At 38.6% G+C, this 19,967-nt stretch overlaps 1 protein-coding gene across 1 annotated transcript; it reads right to left on the minus strand.

Annotated features, from left to right (window-relative positions):
- Positions 1 to 10,328: 10,328 nt before the first annotated feature.
- nae1 (nedd8 activating enzyme E1 subunit 1) lies at positions 10,329 to 19,184 on the minus strand. The gene is made up of 20 exons (XM_044351707.1): positions 19,069 to 19,184; positions 18,014 to 18,117; positions 17,802 to 17,862; positions 17,093 to 17,123; positions 16,894 to 16,965; positions 16,513 to 16,592; positions 15,962 to 16,071; positions 15,643 to 15,752; positions 15,471 to 15,533; positions 15,274 to 15,337; positions 15,084 to 15,175; positions 14,911 to 14,970; positions 14,655 to 14,788; positions 14,144 to 14,219; positions 13,508 to 13,547; positions 12,848 to 12,934; positions 12,630 to 12,722; positions 11,642 to 11,756; positions 11,453 to 11,502; positions 10,329 to 11,332 (listed from the first exon to the last, which is right to left on the minus strand). The coding sequence occupies exons 1-20, from the start codon at positions 19,116 to 19,118 to the stop codon at positions 11,223 to 11,225; spliced, it is 1,602 nt and encodes a 533-aa protein (XP_044207642.1). The 5' UTR covers positions 19,119 to 19,184; the 3' UTR covers positions 10,329 to 11,222.
- Positions 19,185 to 19,967: the final 783 nt, after the last annotated feature.

The following is a 19,967-nucleotide window of genomic DNA, read 5'->3' on the forward strand; positions in this document are numbered from 1 at the left end:
TTTATGTCAGAGTTGACCCTGTTTTTCTAAGAAACACTTGAGTTTTACACTGTAATACACCCATCATGTCACAAGGGGAATTCGCCCTGAGAAGAAGAGACAAGAGAGAGCAGAACTAAAGGAATGAAAAATGGCTCTCAGTCTTTTACAGAGGCGACGATGGACTGACTGTCAGTGTTTTGACAGCCTAGTTAACATGGCCATATCAACTAAAGAAGTCATGATATTTGTTTTTTTTAAATTTTAACTGCATGGTTGAATGAAATACAAACATGAATCTCATATGACAATAAATCTCAAAGAAAAGAAGAACACTCTGACAGTGAAAGCCAGAAAACTAGAGGAGATTTAGAAGTAGAAAAAGAAGGGCAGGCAAGATTAGGTAAACAACAAAGAAGGGTCTCCCTCCCCTTCGCTGTGCTGCTCTGTCTTTTGGCAAACCAGCCTGGCGGGTCTCTGGCGAGCCACTGAAACAGGTAGAGCAAGCAGAGTGACTCAGCACCGGGAACGTGACCCAGATCCACCACTGTTGTGAATATCTGATGGAGAAGTGTCAAGCAATGCAGGTCAGATACCGCCATCACTCCAAACTCTTACTGACATTTCAGAGGCGAAGACGGAACAGCTTCCCTGGCACTACTTAGCAAGAAAGCCAACTCAGCTGATGCTCGAGGGAAAGCACAGAGGGAGTGAGCTAGGTGGAGAGCTGTGCTGTGCTGTGCTGTGTGTGTGTGTGTGTGTGTGTGTGTGTGTGTATGTCTATGAATGTGTATAACTCTAGGGGTAACCTCCCAGAAAGGTTCTTAATAAGTTTCTTTCCAAAAAATAACAATGAGTTATCCTTCATAATTTTGCTGTGCGGCTACAGTACAAGCTGCTGACTTTCCTCTGACCCTTACTGCATTGCTTATTGAACATGGAGGCTTAAGTAGAATAAGATTACACACATGCACGTGCAAAAGAAATGGGCATGCGGCATTATACATAGCAATCGTGTAAATTCATACGCATATGAGATTACAGCTAATTAACCTTCTTAACTGTTAATACGATTGTAAAACTCTACAAACAGAGTGCTATTGTTAAGAGCAGTGGACGCAGCCTGCTGCCGAACATGGAATGTAACACACTCCTTTGAGATGAGACGTCCTGTGTTTTTCTTCAAAGCGTGCCTGTAAGAGAGGAAGAGGAGAGGAGGGGGGAGCTTGTAGTGGGAGAGTGGAGGCAGACAGAGAGATTGTAGAGAGCAGAGGTGAACTCAAGTGGCACTGTTATTTGGTGATTACATAGCAACTCACAGAAAGAAAGAAATAAAAACATAAGAAACAGTGTCACAGTTGCATAAGGCCACTATGAAAGGACAAATGTGGCATCCCGATTGTAATTTAGAACAAATACAGCCCACCAATGAAACTGTCGTTCATTTGGTGATGCTATTCAAGCATGTTTTATTTACAACAAAAACATTCTCTGAGATTTCGTTACAGCGAAGATAGGTTTGAACAAAACCTCCTCTGGCTAACATTCGAAAATCAATAATCTACTTTCTCATGAGTAGATTTTTAATGAGCTGGTCATTACATAGCTAAAGGATAATTCTGGTTTATCAGAATTTATTTTTGATGGTTTGGCTGCCATCCCTGACAGTAATAGCATTGTACTTACCAGGTTAATTGCTTGAACTTTGGAGCAAAGTTTGGCGAAATTGCTATAAAAAGAAGTCAGACAGGGCATGAAACATGAGCGGTCAGATGTTCAGAAAGGTTCAAAAGGACACTAGCAGATTTCACTTGAACATTCTGTTGCTAGTAGCAAACCCTACTAGCGCAGTTCAGTTGGCAGTTGTTGCTTAACTGATATTGTTACATCCACCATTTTGTCAGATCTGTATCAAACCAAACATTGACGGGCATATTTTGGACATGTTCCTTCACCCTAAAGATAAAGGTTACTGAATTCTCCTTAGAAACGGCTCCAAAGACTAAAAACTGCAATGACATTTTCAGTCTCAGGAGAGTTCTTTCTGCGGCAGATGCCACTGCACATACATGGGAATGTGGTTCCATTTACAGAGATTCGTTAGCTTGTTGTGCTACATATCACAACCTCTTGACTTTGTACTACATTGTAAATTTATCAAAGAACTTTAGTACAAAGTTCCAATAAAAGCCAAAGTGTAAAAACACAAGTTGCAGTCTTGTGGGAGGAGGGGTCTATTTCTAGGCCAAGAATGGTAATTTCCCAAAATATTCATCAAAATGTCAAACTATTGCTTTAACCCTGCATTTCCAGAAGTAGTTGACCACAATACCTAATTAAAAATAAACTTCTGTGCAATTAGATTACTGATTTTAGACTGCACTAGTATTTGTACATAATTACTTTTCAACCATGATAAAGAGAAAGAAAAGAGATGGACAGAGAAAAAACAACTGTGGAAACAAGGTAACTGTTACATCAGCAACTCAGATTCTGTGTTGTCATCGTGTGTGTGTGTCTGTGTGTTTGCAACTGTCTATCTGATTCATGTTTTCCTGTGTGATATATTTGTATGTATTTACAGAGATTTTTTAGCCGATTAAAACTGAGTTGGCATGTGCGTCTGCATTAGATAATATTCTTACAGCCACAGACATCTTCCTTAGGACTCAGCCAGGCCTCAGTCTCCTAACATGGCAGTGCAACTCTCCACTTGAATCTGATTGCACCACACACCCCCTGCTGTCTAATGAGAGGATTAGACTCTACATATTTGTTACAATCCCTTGTTGAGGTTACCCTTTCCTCTCCCTCTCTGTCTTCCTCTCGCTCCTCCTCCATTCTGTCAGGCACACTGCTGCGTTTATGGGTCTCTACGGTTTAATACGTATACGAGTATCTACTGCCCTGCTGACACATGCAAACCACAAACATTCACGCACGCGCAAATACAACCTGCATACGCCTACAAACACCCCCACATGTGGGCACATAAACGCTTGTACTCACACACAGACACAAATGTAAGCTACACACAGCAGAGGAAATATTTATAGTCACAGTGTTTTGCTTTTAAATGGCCACGGAGCAGTAAATGTAGGGGCCTCTTTCTTCTTCTTACAGGCTGATTATTCTCTACGGTCTCTTGTGTGTGTGTGTGATTGTGCGGTGGAAACAGAGGGATCTGAAGATGATCATCACCATCCTCCCGGCTCGTGGATAAAAGATATACAGCTGAATCAGACCTGCCAGTTTAATTACAGGCAGGAATCTGAAGAATGCTGTGATCTGAACTGAGCCTGACACCATGTATAGGGCCCCATGCAGCTGATTTACCCACTCCCAGTCTGTGTGTGTGCTGTGTGTTTGTGGGGGATTTTGACCTTGGTGTTATGCGTGCCATTTGTTATAAATGACACCTTTTCCTTAGTTTTCCTGGCATCCTACATGGTACAATTCAAACAGCAGATCACTAAAAGTTTGCTTGTTATGGGCTTATGCTGTAATAACTGAAGCACTCTAAAATACTGTACTTTTAAAACTCCCTTATTCACTCACTGCAAGCCCATGAGCTCCAGTTTGTGCATGTTTTCTGAGGTTTTCCATATACAGCCCGGGGTGTGCTGAGCTCCTCTTCATCCAGAACAGAAAGAGGCCATGTCACTTATCTGAGGAATTCACCCTGAACATCTCCTCTTCATAAACACTCCCCTGTGGAGCACATCACTCTCTCAGTCTCTCTTTCTCATAAACACACGCTGCTCTGGATCTACATGGTGCACCATCAGTTTGCTTTATGAATAGCAGAAACAAAAACTTATACAAGAGGGCATAAAACTAAAACAATATCCATCATGCAAATCCTACACGGTCCACAAACGCCACCTGGAATTTCCATAAATCCACTTGCATTGCTGACATAGTTCTCTGTCTTCATGTTTTCAATGTCATGGCTTCACCAAACAGGTGGTCCTCATTAATGCTTGTCTCAAAAAATGGGTTGAGACAAAGCGCAACACATGCAAGGGTCTCTCATGATCGTGTTGGTGTGTAGCAACTTTCTGAGTCATGAGAAAGACATCAGATCTGCAGAAAATCCCTGCGGACCAGTTAAAACCTCTTCTCCCACTGTGCCATATCCTTGCTGGTCTTTGAGTTCATAAGACCTGACAATGGTCTGTTGAGGTAAGGAAATGATTTGTCTCTACCTTCACCAGGCTAGATGTGTATCTGACAAAAGCACACAACATACACAGAGACATGGCGGCACAGAAAAAAAGTTGTGTTTTACTCCACAATGGAATTCCAGCCGCCTGTTTCCGACTGATCTCAAGGATGAGGAGAATGCCAGAGTGCGGCGACAGAGATAAGAATGGCACCTGGAGAATGCACTCCAGAGCACGCTGAAGTAAATTATATGCCAGAAATGAGCAAACAATGCTCACTCACACAATGCTGTTACAGACATTTCTACACAGCCACAGTTAAAGATGAATAGATTGGAAGATACGAGCAATGTCTGAAATGTCAATACGTATGCATTCTTGTTTAACTTTGATCAGGAAGTTGGAAAGACTGCAGAAGAATCAGCAACACATCTTTCTGAAATACTCTGATGAGCACAACCATCTGCTTCAATGATTGTTTGAAATATTCTGCCTAACAAAGTTATGTGGCTGCCTGTGTGTGTTCATCTCCTTTGAGAGTGTACAGTGTGCGCACATGTGCCTGAGGGTGTATTTTGTGCATACATCAATGTGTGTTTGTGTGTGTGTGTAATGTGACACCCCAGTCTCGCAAGGGGGACCATGTCTCTGACCCCATCTGGAGACACTGATTTCCAGACTCTCTAAAGGCCTGGCTGCTAATGGAACATGAATCTAGATGAATAGATGGTAGATGTGTGCAGACAATAAGCTAATGTCACCACAAATAAAATACTAGAAAAAACAAAAACGAACAAAAGATGGCTAATTGACTGTTGTGTAAGGACACTAAAAGGTATTCTTTAATAAATGTAAGGTTTAGGACAACAATGTGGTTGAGATTTAAGATAAATGGCCTTTTTCACAGCAGACATTTTTGGTCATAGTAGGAAAAGCACAGGTGTTACTAATAACATTAACGGTGGCTCTGTTCTATTCAAGTGTGCCAGTAAGCCACGACTGGTCTGACAGAAACTGAAGCAGCTAAATGGGATTTGGCCATCTTTAATTTTCACCTGAGCTTCTCCTACTGTGACATATCAAAATATCTTCCATGAAGATTGCCTTAAATCCCACAATGATTTAAACCTCTGATGATTAAAGATACACTGACAGGATGAAACTCAAAACATTGTTTTCTGCTTCTGTCAGCGCAGTCTATCAAGATCATGCAGTCACATTCTACATCACTGTTATCTCGCACGGCTTGCATGTCAGATATGTTGCACACCGAGCAAACACACAAACACACGTTTGGGTCTTTTATGAGGAGATGTGTCAGGATGATTTGCTTCAGCTGTCTGTGGTGTTTGTTTTACAGTGTTTGTATGTATATAAACACAAACACATATTTTATATGAATATGCCTTTATTAATCATCTTTATTACATTCAGATGACTACTTGCCACAAAGTATATTCTCTCAGTCCAGTTCCAATGCATCTGGAAAGCATATAACCATTAAGGCCTGGCGGCTGAGACAACTCCACCCTCACAGACTTTGGCTGGATGAAACTGCATTGCTGTTAAGTGTACAGTACATATCACAGATAATACAGACCAGCGATAACATGCTGAAGTGTTCACTACAGTGAAACATATGGTTTTTCAATTGCACATGTACAGTGGTACTAATTCGGTATTTCTAATGGAAATATAATCCCACCAACTACTAAAATGAACAAAACATCTTACATGCATTTAAACTTTATCTTTTGTATGGTTGTATGGTGCTTATAACTGTACTTTAAATCTTGGTAAGGAAACCAAACTGTTGCTGACGGTGTTTCCTTCATTTCCACAAGAGTCTGCATGTATTGTACATATACATTCCTCTGTCACGGCTCCATCTGTTTGTAGGAAGAATGGAGAGGCCCTCAGCAGACCCCTGAGAGGTTTAAAGTATGCCGGCCTCCTGCAGTCTCCCAGCAAACACTGAACACTCTGCTCTGCTCTGGCAGGCCGGTTTCAATTCAGCCTGGGCCTCACAAGGAGGTGAGGGCTGAACTAGTTGGAACCCAGCCAGGTAAATGGCTCAAACTAACAGCCATGAGCCATCAGAAGACATCACCCTCAACCTCCGCATTTGCATTTTTTAAAAAGCCTAACAGACACTCTCCGTCTCATTGCTTCAGTCTTTACTGTTCATCTGTTTGTAAAATACAACCTTGTATTCACCTACAGGGAGTGAAAAAGTGGACATATGATATCTGTCCTTGTGGAGGATACGACCATCAATCTGCCACCTTTACTGTGCTATTTCCCTCATTTCCTTAAGCTGAGTCATCCAGTTCCCTCCCCCCTTTTCTTTCCCTTTATTGCTTGAAGCTTCCAGAGAGAATCATCGCTGGCAGTGTGGCCCTTCTGCAGGCAGTGCCTCTGATTTACTGATTGATTTTAGCATTAACGACCAGCCCCTCCCCCATAACTCCACACACACGCAGGGAGGCACACACATATCCATTGCTGGGCCACTCCTGTGGCTTTAAGATAAAGCAGTCACAAGCTCAGCCTGTAAACTGAAGTCTTGATAATGCATGGATGCAACAGAGGAGGTAGAGATACTGTGGGTGCATAGTAGAACAGGAAAGGTCAGTTTACATCTTGTCAGTATCAGCTGCATTTTCACTCCGACTTCATGGCAAAACAAATTTCTAAGCTAAATTTTTACAACATATATTTTTATGAGTTATCACCTGTTTTAAGGATAAAACCATTCTTATAATGACATATTTAATTGACAGAGCAGTATGGTTTGGTTGTGGTATGATTGGGTTGATCTGAAGTTAAGATTACAGAGCAGTAGATAACAGTCTTTCCTTAAAGCAACACCATATCAGTTTTGAAAGAACAAAAAACACATTCATTCTCTTAAAAATGAAAAGTTGAACTCATAAGCAATGAAACAAACCCATGTTCAATTCAAGTCACTCAGGTTTCTGCAGCTACAATCTACCTGGTCTGGTATGACCAGAAGCTTATTGTGGCTAATGTTAGCAAACTTTAGGTAGATATTGCTGTGTAACTGACATTGATGTATCAGTTTGTGGGCTTCATAACTTTTCTCTACTTGTGCTTCTATAACAGTATTTGTAGCATTTATCAATATGCTAATTGTCACTTGAGGCAATAGACTGCTGTTCAACAAAAGTCACATGGACTCACTTAAATGCAAAAATGTGTTTAGCCATACGGCTCTCATTCTCACAATTGATTTCATTCTTTAAATCGTTAAAATGGACCCTTGCTGATATCACTGCAGAGTTTGTTGCTTGGTCAAGAGGCTTTGAGACCAAAAGAGGAATATGTTACTAGCATGCTGTAAAGGTACCATACTGTAAAGAATGTTTGCCTTAAAAACCCTGACATGGCCAAGTCATCACCCCCAGTCATGCGAAAGCCATGAGGCTAGCTAAGCATAGATCGAATTGGTCCTTGTTCCATGACAGATTAAGAGAAATAAAACACATACGTCAGCACAGCATTAAGTGAATTAGAGAAGAAAAGCCACAGCACAGCATGAAGTGAATTAGGAAAGAAAAGCCACAATCAAAGGCTATAGAACCAATCAATTTGAAATGAATGAATCAATTCAGTATCACATGATAAAACTGAAAGAAGAGTAAAGAAACTTGGAGAGTTAAAAAGAGATTTTAAAAAACATGTTTTTCTTGGAAAACCAGGCATGCTTTCTCCATCTTTTCAAGTTCAAAACATGTGATTAAGCGTTTAATTTCTGTCCACTGGAAATGGAAAATAGCAACCACATGCTAACATAACCATAAACCTGCTACTAACTGAAACATGACATGTATACACCGTCACCCATAACATGATATAGACTTATAACAGAGGTCTGTCTTTTGCATTGTCTGTAACAAGCACACATGCACTACTATACCCCCGAGAAGCATTTAGAAAACATAATTCCAGTGTTCTTTTATTTCTTTTAGAGTACCAGGTGACTGAGTAACAAAAAGTTTGTAGTATTCCCGGTTAGTCCTACTGTGAGAAAGACTACTAATTATGTACTAATTATGAGAACCACTATCAATTCAGGAAGACAAAAATATAATTTTACACTAGTCTCTTTAATATCATGTGTTAAGATACTGTAGGGTGGATATTTTTTTCAGAGAAAGATCAAATACCCTTACTTTTTATTTAGATAGGCTATTGTTGCAGTGAGCATGCTTACATGTAATGAGAACAAGATACTTAACTTGCATTTTATAATTTCAGTAAGTTGAGCCACACTGTGCCCCGTATGAAAACAACTGTTTCAAGAGAGAAGCAGTCTCCTTATCCTGTTTATCTCTGTCAGTGACCACAAGTGGGGGTGTTCGGTTACAGGGAGAGACACAAGCTACTTTCAGGACTCTGATAGCATGAAGCAAACGCAGTGCAATAACTGAAGCCATCCTGATGTGTTTAAAACAGTCAGCAGTTAATGTTACATGTTAGGATGTTGACACATGCTGAGACACACACAAAATACATACCTTGGTGACTGTGTGACCTCATAGCCTCTCTGCAGTATTAAAGTCTCATCATTGGAAAATACCATAGAGGTAGTAGATTAATTGTAGAAAAATGATGTTTACGAGTCTTAAAATCAGTGAATATTCAGACTCTTTACTTCAACACACCAGAGAACTGCTATAGGATACATGATTTAAGACCCCAACACACAATATAAGACCTTGAAACTGAGCTGATGTTTCATGCAACGTAGGGATACAATGACCAATAAGACACATAATTGAAATAATGTAACTGTCCTCTCTGTTTTAAAGGGCATCCTACACCCTAAGTGTTGTTTTTATTTAAAATGTAGACACATACAGAACTGTGAGAAAGGGAAAGTCTGGCTTGATTAAAAACTAGCACAAAATAGGTAATTCCTGCAGAGACATAGACGTGAACAACTACACTACCTCTGATGACCTTTTGTAAAGTATTTACAAAAGTATTTACCACCTCCACCACAACCCTATTAATAGTTGGTGTGGTCCATTTCCAATCTTACAATAAACAGAACTGTCTGGTTTGGCTTAATAAACCTGGCACTGCTACCACATAATAATCTTAAGAGGCAGCGGGTGGATGGATGGACACATCATAATCTTTAAGAGGCAGTGGACGAAATCTTCATTTAGGAAATGGCCAGAGTGCTTCTTGGCAACCTGCTTGATCCTTCTCAGACAGAGGGAGACGGAGGGTGCGAGTGTGTGAGAGAGAATGTGAGAGATAGCTGCATTTGGGAGAGCTGGAGTCTTATGAGAAGAGATCTGCTGAGGGCAAAATTTCCATTCTGCCAAAAGTCTGGGAAAAACAACAAATGAGGAACGTCACTCTGCCCAAGTGTTACATCACAATGACCCACATAAATACACGTTCTCTTAACAGGACCCTGTGATGTATATTAGATCATATTAAGACTAGTGTTGTCTATATTTCAACGCATCTCAGTCAGGGCTACTGAGAAACAACATATAGGTTGATAATTAACACTGCAAGTTACAGAGGATTACGTCAAATGCAGCCTGTATCCCATTGGTAAGCTTTCAGGAATTGGTCACTGAACAGGTATGTGAAACTGCATGTTGACCCATGATTGGGTTACCAAGGAAGCACACCCTCTACTGTTGGATGAAACAACATCAAATCCATCAAAACTCATCTTAAAGGAGTGGTGTGTAGGATTTAGGAGCATCTAGTGGTGAGGTTGCAAATTGCAACCAACTTAATACCCACCCACTCACTGCCCCTGCTCTTTCCCTTCCAAGCATGGAGGAGAACCTATGGTGACTGTGAAACTTGCAAAAAACGCGAGATGCCCTCTCTAGAGCCAGTGTTTGGTTTGTCCATTCTGGGCTACTGTGGAAACGTGGTGGTAAAACATGTCGGCCTCTGTGGACCCGCTCCCTATGTAGATATAAAGGGCTCATTCTAAGGTAATGAAAACACAACAATTCTTATTCTCAGGTGATTAAACACTAATTAAAACATACTTATATTCCATTTCTGCGAAGTCTATTCCGCTAGATGCCACTGAATTCTACACACTGCACCTTTAACCTGGGTTGCATGAGAAAGCTGCCAGGGGGCAAGTCACATTACGTGCATCTCAAGAAGCTCACATGCTTGTCATCTAACCTTTATTTAGGCTAAATAACTGTGTAATCCTTGTTTCAACTATTAAACAAGTCAACAAATCAACATTCGCTTCACTCAAAGCATTCAACACTTTGTATTTGTATAGAGGTTAAATCGTGCAGGCCCAAAGGCTGGCAGATGATGAGCTTAGAGTCAGGTCAGTTTCACACATTTCAAAGCATGTGAACTAAAAAAAACCTCATCTTCATGTCTGACAAAAAAAACAACAACAACAAAATAACAGAAAACAAAAAAAAAAAACAAAGAACAGGTCAAATATCAAATGTTTTATAGCAATGCATGAGTTAAACCCTACATTTGTTTTTTAAATTTTAAACCAAAAATCTTCCACCTTGTTCTTGAGACAATGTAATAAGAGACAGGCGCGACTTAAGTATACAAAGTGCTGCTACATTATAATATATCATCCATAAATATGGAGTTTCAGAGATGAAAATACTACATGACAGTTTTGAATTTTCTAGTTTCATTTACAGCTTTGTTTTATAATGTCTGCCAAACCAGAAAAAAAAAAAAAAAAAAAAAAAATCAGTGTATGCTCCATGGGTGCATATATGGGTGTATCCTGATTTCTTCCCCCTTTAAGAACTTTAAGAAGAAGGCAAGGCTCTACGGTTGACAGAACATTTAGTCTAAAGAGTCCACACTTTTGATCTTCTCCATGACAAACATTTTTAGGTTTAAGTGCACATATTTGGGCAGTAATCCCAATCTGAGAATAAGAAAAAAAAAAAAATGAAATTGTTCCTCTTTCTTCCAAAAGACTGATTAAAGCAAGGTCACAAATTCCTTTTCAATCTTGCTCCATTTCTTTGTATATCAATTTGATATTTCTGAGAGCAATTTCAGGATCAGTATTCACAACTGCAAGGTAGCGGAGGTCTGGGACATTGCGTTGTAAATGAAAGTGTTGTTGAAGGGCAAAAACTGGTGGCTGACGATCTTGATGGCCTCTTGAGCAGCTGATCCTAAACAATCAAATTAACAGAACGTGAACACACATTTCTGATTTATCAGCACTGTAAGGGTGCAATATGCTGTTTATTTGAATCAAAATCAATTTCTAAGGAGTGCTACTAAAACATTACCTCCCAAAAATGCAGCAACTGTGTGCGGCTCTGCAGCACCGTATCGACAGCTGCAGGTTATGAAAAGGGAGAAACACAGTAATTTTAATACATAATCTAAAAATGATTATTTTTGACACAAGAAAAGTCAAATCCATTATTTGGCACAGACATCAACAATCAGTAAATCCAGCAGTGACCAGGACTTACAACTCGTGGATATAATCGTCTTTGATGTTGACATTGAGGCTGTACTCCTGCAGAAGGCTGTTCACACAAAGCTTCAGTTTGCTGATGTCTTCCTCTACCTGGTAGTTATAAACTCCTGGTGAGAGAGAACAAAACAGAAATGAGGATAACAGAAGTATTTTTTTCTGTGTACTGACACCAAGAGGAACTACCAACATGATTATATATAGTAAGACCAGGCTACAGTGAGAAAGTATTCGCAACTCATGGTTCTGTAATGTTGCTTGTAATGAAGAACACCACCTGTTTCGCAATCATTTCTATTATTGATTATTTTCTCATTTAATTGATTAATCATTGTCTATAAAATGTCAGAAAATAGTGAATAATGCCTGTTAAAATTTCTTAAGAGCCCAAGGTGATGTTTTTATCTGTTAACAACAATCCAAAAGCCAAAGATATTCAGTTTACTATTATGTACAATGCAGAAAACCTTCAAATCCTCCCATTTGAGAAGCTGCAACCAGCAAATATTTGCCATTAAAGCTTGAAAAATGACTAAAATGATGATTCAATGATCAAAATAGCTGCCGATTAACGTTCTGTCGATTGACTAATCAATTTAATTGACTAAACGTTGCAGTGTTGGTGGTGCAGGCCCCAGGTCTAAACCACTGTCGCTATTACTTTCCTTCCCTTTCTGTGGCACAAGTTGCCATGGTCTTACATTGACTCAACATCTCCCCCTTGTGGAACATTTGCACTGTGCCAAACATGAAGGAATGATTTGATTTTGCTGCGTTGAGAGATTGCAAGTCAGTTACGAGAGGCGTAATCTTGTAATCTGCTAGCTAAAATCGCATCATAGCAATCATTTAACACCATGTATTGACGGTATAACACGTGTTATACCATGTAGACATTGTACTCTACAGGTGTAGAGTATATACTGCCTAACTGAATTTTTTTTTTTTTTTTACAGAAAAGTCAGTATAATCCTTGGCCATACCAGGGTAGCGGGAGTGCTGCTGATAGAAGCGATCAACAGCACGAAGCATGAGGTAGAAGACCATCTCGCCATCTGGATTGTCCATGCTTGAGGCTGAGGAGATACAGTTATAGTTAATATACTTTACACAGTGAGAAAATGGTACAACAGTTAGTTAAGAAATGAGTATAAACAATACTGGATGGATTATGCAGAAGAGAAATGAATCTCCCACTTACTGATTTCATCTTTATTTACTGAATCCACACTATATTCGTCAGCCAGAGACCTGCAGCGCACCACCCTCAGAAAGGATGCATTCTTGCCTAAACACCAACACAAATGACTACAGTTACCACCAAATCTGTTGTTGTTGCAGTAACAGATAAAGCAGATTATGCTGCAATCAAGTAACTTGCGTTCTCTGAAGTTAAGGAAGTGTGACTTATTGACTAATATGACTGCATTACAAATCTTTACAGTAACCACGCTCAGAGAAATGAGAAACTTTAGATGTCAGAAAAGGCAACACCACAGCATGATGGCAACACATGACTGGTACTGTATAATAAACGTCCTCAGTGGGTATGTTTACATGCATAATACTCTTAATTACTGTGGATGATCAGATCATTGCAGTTTAATTAGAGGATGCATTATTTAAAGTAGAGAAACTTTAAACAATTTTCAAGCATTACATAACTTAATTGAAGATGTGGAACACAATGAAACCCCGACTCCACATCACAATATAAGATAAATGACTCAGAAACACTATATAGTATGTGCTATGGACAAAATATGGCTTTAATCAAATTTAGAACACATGTAAATATACCCAATGAATGTAAGTGATCATCAAAATAGGAGGGTTGTTTCTCAAAGTACAGATTGCTTACAGAACAGTCTGATGTCCTTCTCAGAGACGCTTTCTGGTGGCTGGGGGAAACAAAGAGGAAAAGTCATTAAGTGCAAATCCAGTTTTAGTCAAATTAGTTTTCAGTAACTGCATTTTCATCCATAATGCACATATTATTCACATATTATCGTTTTGTGTGATTGCATGTTAAAACTGATCGATAAGCCACAATGAAGACACAAAGCTGGAAAAACTGATAATTCAAAAGTTAATTATGTCCTAAGGCTGCGCTCTTCATCTCTAATTTGACTTCTAAAATTTGCTAAACTTGTTCAGATTCAGTTGCGTCATCAAGTCACTTCCAGTATTTTCTGCGTGGGTGCTTGTATGGAGAGTATCACCAAGTAACAGCATTAGTGGGTAATTAACATCATCTGTGCTGCTGCCTGTTGTCAGTTTTTGTGGTGGATAATGGGTCAGTAGGGAGTCATCATTTTCTTAGTTTTTGATAGGTGTGACCACAGAAAATATTCTATGACACTTTGGTTTCGAGAGTGCCTGCTGTGATACATCAAAATCTTCTGCTGTCTAGCTCAATTGTGAAACCTATCAAGCACATTTGTTTTAAGCGCAGTAGTTGTAGTTGTTTTCAGTAGTACACAGTTAGACAACTTACTTTTCCAACAGACTGCAATAGACATTCTACATGCTTAGAAACAGCTGCTGCATCCTGCATGGCCTTTTCCCTGTAACTGTGATAAAAAATAAAGATGAATGGCAACACACTCACAAACATTATTATATAATTAAATAGAAAGAGTATGACATAGGACCAGATCTACTGTGGGATGATAGTGCTATTAGTAAGTAATTAGCTATTGGTATCTTAAAGTGCTGTCTATTGTATTTAACCATATTTACTAACCTAGGTGCTGGTGGCAAAAGACCTGTAATACTACATATGTGAAATAAATTGTCTGGATTTAAATGTTAGCAGGACATGGGAAATGATTGGCAATGACAAGACTGTGATTGTATAATGGGAAATAAACACAGCCAATAGCCAGCACTGTGGTTGAGAACTAAGATATCCCCAAATAGGTTGCCAAAAGTAAGTTTTTAACTGCTGCTCTTTTGCCCTTGTGCCCTGTATCCATATAGCTATCATCCATATATTCCACACTTACACATTTTGAAGGTTGATAAACTTCTGAGAGTCTGCGATCATGTCTGGTATGGTTCCCCGCACAGGTAGGCTGCCGTTGCCTTCATTATGAACAAACTCCTTGACAGCTCGTAGCATCACCCAGAAGGATGTGGTCTGGTAAACATGCACACACAGACAGAATTCCACATTACAAAAGAGCAATAATCTCATTTTCTAAACTTGGATGAAATTAGAATGTTTTTTTCACAGAAAAGTCTGTAGAAAAAGGCCAAAACCTGTGATGTGATGTTGTTACACTGCTCACTATTGAAGAGGTCTTCAACAGCACTGGGGACCTGCAGAAACAAATGTGAAACAAATGAGTTACAACAGGAGGCTCAATAAACTTTAATAGGCAACAGTGAGACTATGATGGGTGAGATTTGTTGTATGGGATTAAATCTGGCACCTTGGTTGGATTTAAAGCAGTATTGACATTCTTAATAGCTTCCTCAAAGTTTTCTTCATCCTCGGGGACACCATTCTCATTCTTCAAAATTCCTGGAAGACAACAAAATGAGAATTAATCAAATATATGTTTGATTTACACAGCCAGGTGATTGAATTTAGGAAAATACAATCTCCACGTCTACAGATACCTTCCCGAATAAACTGTCTGAAGGCCTCTTTCTCCTTGTAATTTTTTGGTGGCTGACAGTTGTGCTACAAAGACAAAAGTAGAATGACATTTAATTGCACAACAATACTACCAAATTCACTCAAGAGTCAATATAAGCGATGCAGTAATTGTTAAACAACTACTGGTGCTGGAGAGGCCACAGAAGATATACTGTACCTCACTGAGCCACTTCTCCAGGTATTTAGCAACAATGATTATCCACGGTGTGTGACTGTGATCCTACAGAGAAAACAAACAATAGAAGGGGACACTATCAGTTGGGAAAAGCAGACATAATTGAGACATAGCCAGAATAGATACACAAATGTGCTGACCCCAAAATATGCACCTTCTTGTCCATGCTGTCAAGGTCGTAGGACTGAATGTGGTTCTTGAATTCGGCAAAGGGCTGGTCTAACCTCAGGTCCTCCAGGGCATTGTCTGGGTGAGATTCAATCACTGAAGAAATGGGAAGTAAAGAAAGAATATTTCAGAAATTTGAATTATACATTTTAGCATGGAGCCACAGTGAAATGACCAGGTACCAAAATGTGTGTATACAGGCAGATAATATGTCACTGATGTAAATTAAAATATGCCGTCTAAAGTGTTAATGTTAATTAGTCATAATGAGAAATGAAGAGGAATCGATAATGAATACTACTAACCTGTGTGCTCTTGCACCACAAGCCTCATGTAGCCGATGAGGCCGTACGTTTTACAAACTAGGAAAGGTACTGAGGCACTCCACAGAACTGAGCCTAGCCTCAAACATGTGCTGTTGAATTTCAGACAAAATCTGGTAAGTTATTTGGACAGAAAATATAAAAAAAAACCCAAATCAAGCCAATCTAAAGGAGATCTGCATAAGATGTAAACAATTTAAAAAGGAGTAAAAATATACTATACTTCTAATACTTCTGTAGTCAGAGGAATCTGAACCAGTATGGGAATCTCTTTATTCACCAACTATAATAATTGACCAGCAACAAGTTTTGTAATCTTTGGTTCTATTAGAGATGTCAATTAAATATATATTTTTAATGATACTGAGGTCCTTGTCAAACATTTGTAACCATAGCGAATTGGTAGGACAATGTTACTTAAATACCACAAAATAACTTTTCTTTCTGTGAAATATTCTAGTTCAGCACACTATAGGTTCCTATATGATTTCTCCTTTTACAATAAAATGTGAAAGTACAACTATAACTCATACCTTTCTGGCAACTGGACGCCAATGACTATGGTAAACCTGTGGAAAAACTCTGGATCGTTGTCCAGGAGCTTGTCTGGACTCTGCAGGTGTAACAGAAAATACAATATCTTTGTCACTATCAAAATAATGATACTGATCAAAACATGTACACATTTACACATAATATGTATTCATAAACCTACTTTAATGTAATGAAAATATTTTTGGCATCACTTTTACCCCTCTGCCTCTCTATCTACTTAAAGTTGTATTTAGTAGATTGTATGTCATTTTAACCTTGTATAGGATTTTGTTTTAATGTGTTTTACAATATGACATGAATTTTGAATATTATCCGTAAGAAAACCTGTGTAGCACCATATTGAAATCAATAATACCAACCTCCTCGACAAAGTTTCCAGACACGTCGCTGTTCAGTTCTTGTAGCAGCTCAGTGGCAGCCTGTGCTCTGTTCTGCAACATAAAAACTAAGGTCAGAGCTCATACAAACATGCAAATACATTGTCCCCCTTTTTTGTTGAATGATTTTCTTTTTTTTTTGAGCATAACATATACATGTGTTTATTTTGGCAGAGCATACCTTTCCAATACTGTTATTGCTCAGGAAAAAGCTGCAAGACAAGATAAAGAAGTCAACAATGAACAGACGAGTCAAACTAACAAATATCATTAAAGAAAAGTTCACAACATCTGTCAGGTGTCCATATGAACACTGAAAGAGGTTTTCCTCTCTGTAATCATCCCTCCTGTTCATACTGGCTATTAAAAGATTCCCTTCAAATGTGCTTTCAATGTAATGATGGGGACCAAGATACACAGTGTGTCCACATAGTCATTTTGTGCAAAAGTGCATTTGAAGTTAATCTGAAGCTTATATGAGGCTTCAGCAGTCTGAGTCATATCAAGTAGATATCTGCCAATTTATACATATTTACGTATTTTTAGCATCAAATTCCCTCTTTGTGTTTCCCTGTTGAGCTACAGTGGAAGTATAGTAACAAAAAGAGGGACTTTGGTACTAAAAAGACTGTAATGTTCAAAGATATCTACTTGATTTGGATTTGGACGACTGAAGCTTCATATAAACTTTTAAATACATTTTTGCAGGGAGGGAGGACTATGGATTTTGTCCCTAGTCACTTACACTGAAAGGGCATTATGAAGTTATCCTCTGATGGTCAGTATGTACAGGAGGAATGATTTTGGCAAGAAAAACCTATTTCAATGTCCATTTGGACAGCTGACTACCCATTTTTTAAGTTTAGATCAACAAAAAACAACTGTCTTACTTGTTTCCTACATCTTCCCCAGAAACTGTGTGTCCATCGACTATGGTGAAAGCTCCAATACCTGACACAGAGATCAATTCATTCAGTTACAAACACGATCAGTACCTACAGAGTTATCACCTTTTGGCTTGGTCTCCCTTGTGAGAGAGACAATGTATCTCAGGAAACTTCCTGGTTAATAAATTCCCTAACACAGAGCTATGTCTGTTTACCTGGAAGTACAAGGTTCTTCAGTATTTCTGTCCCAGTTGCTGTTGCGTTGATGAGACAAACATGTGCATTCTCCAGTGCTTCTTGGCCATGGTCACCCCACAGTCTGAAGACACACAACATAACATGGACATGTGTTGCCATCTAGTGACATGTTACATCCTCAACCACTGTAAATACACAGTGAGCTTCTGTGTTAGTGGTATGACAGCTGCATTAGCATCGACCCTGCTGTGATGTTACAGAATCAGATTTATTATATGTATAGCACATTTCAACAACAAGGCACTTCAAAGTGCTTTATGTAAAACATAATAGCATGGAGACAAAATGCAAAAGCAACATAAGGCAATATAAAAAGACATTTTAATACAATTAAAAGAGTTCAATAGAAAATAAAAAATAAGTTAAAATAGAATCAGTCAGATAAAACAGTCGAGTGTGTAAGTGTAAGATATTAAACGAAAGCCTCAAATTTGATGTAATAAAAGGCAGCTGTAAACAGAAAAGTCTTCACACATAGTTCTCATAAAAAACTATTTATATGCAAAAAGCAGACTATAAATAGAGGTATGAATACTAATGTAGACATGAATATGAATTTGAGTGTCAATAAACTATGTGTGTGTATTAACAGGACATATATGTGCAGTTAACAATCAAAAAATAAAGTCTACATAACGTTACATCCACACAGTGCAGGACAGACAAAGACAATATACACAATATAAATATGAATGAGATATGGAGGTTAGTCGGGGTGACGGCTGTCATGAAGCAACCTGGCAAGTTTGACGGGCAAGCAAACACGAAACTGAGAGACATATCAACTCATCCCATCACGGTTTATAGCTAATGTGTTTGCTCGCCGATGATGTTAACGTTATAGCGCATATAGCAAGTCAGCTAACGTTAATGCTAGCACGCTAACGTTAGCTCTGCTGTCTCACCAGTGTTTTTGCTGTGAGGTCTCAGATAAAATGCTAACAGCACATAGATAAAAAAAAAATACATAAATTCTTTGTGACATCTACGACACAACTGAGTTAAAACTTACCTGAGTTGTCGGTCGTATTTCTGTTCTTTGGAGGCTTTGGTCGCTGCCATGATACCTCTAGAGTAAGTGACGTCTGCAGACACTTTCAGAAGGCCAGATTCGACAAGAGTACACCCGCGCGAGAATTCATACCCGCACTTTCGTCATATATTGCCATCTTTATGCTAATAGATGACGAAATTATATGACATAAGGTGTATAAATATTGTGTGAGTAATATATAAAGGGGATTTTCCTTATTTTGCACCAAATACATAGGTGTTCATGTGCATATCATGTGTTTGAGGTGCATTCCTCTTGGATTAGTGGGGCACTTGGGGAACATACTGGGGACTTTGGGAACCAAAGCAGCAATTAAGATAGTAATATTTTTTATTAATATTACTAATGTTAATATTCTCTTTAACTAATATTTACATTTTTTAAAAAAGTATAAATAAACGTGCCAGCATTCACTCATCATCCAGAATTCAATACATGCATGGGTATAAAAATAACAATTTCACCATGAGCATCGCAGGTGGGCCTGATACTGTAAGACAATGTAACTTTATTTGTATAGTGGGTTTCATCCACAGGGTGAAGTCTTTAGCCCATAAAACATTGGCAATAAAATACCAGAATAAAAATCTATCTGTCTTTGTCAATGCATGTGGAATAAAAAAATAAACAAACAAATACGAATTTAGAAAACAAAATACCTTACAAAAAAGTCTGTAAATATTTAATATTTATCATTACAGCCAAAAGTTGAATTTTCATTTAATTTTCAGCCTTGATTTAAAAGTAGTATAAAAGCAATTGTTTTAAGGACCATTGCACATTTCTACAGCGTTAGTGGCGATGATGATTTAAAGGCTATTAAATGGTAGCCTACAGCTTTTTAAATCCATGGTTAC

The sequence above is a fragment of the Thunnus albacares genome, chromosome 1 (genome assembly GCF_914725855.1).
Source record: "Thunnus albacares chromosome 1, fThuAlb1.1, whole genome shotgun sequence".
Lineage (NCBI taxonomy): Eukaryota > Metazoa > Chordata > Actinopteri > Scombriformes > Scombridae > Thunnus > Thunnus albacares.

Excerpts from the sequence above, each read along its gene's own strand:
- nae1 (XM_044351707.1), bottom strand. The coding sequence starts at position 19,118 with ATGGCAGCGACCAAAGCCTCCAAAGAACAGAAATACGACCGACAACTC. Across the intron at positions 15,534-15,642 it reads TTGACAGCATGGACAAGAAG|GATCACAGTCACACACCGTG; the intron begins GTGCATATTTTG and ends TTTTCTCTGTAG. Across the intron at positions 12,935-13,507 it reads GAAGGACATCAGACTGTTCT|GCAAGAATGCATCCTTTCTG; the intron begins GTAAGCAATCTG and ends GTTGGTGTTTAG.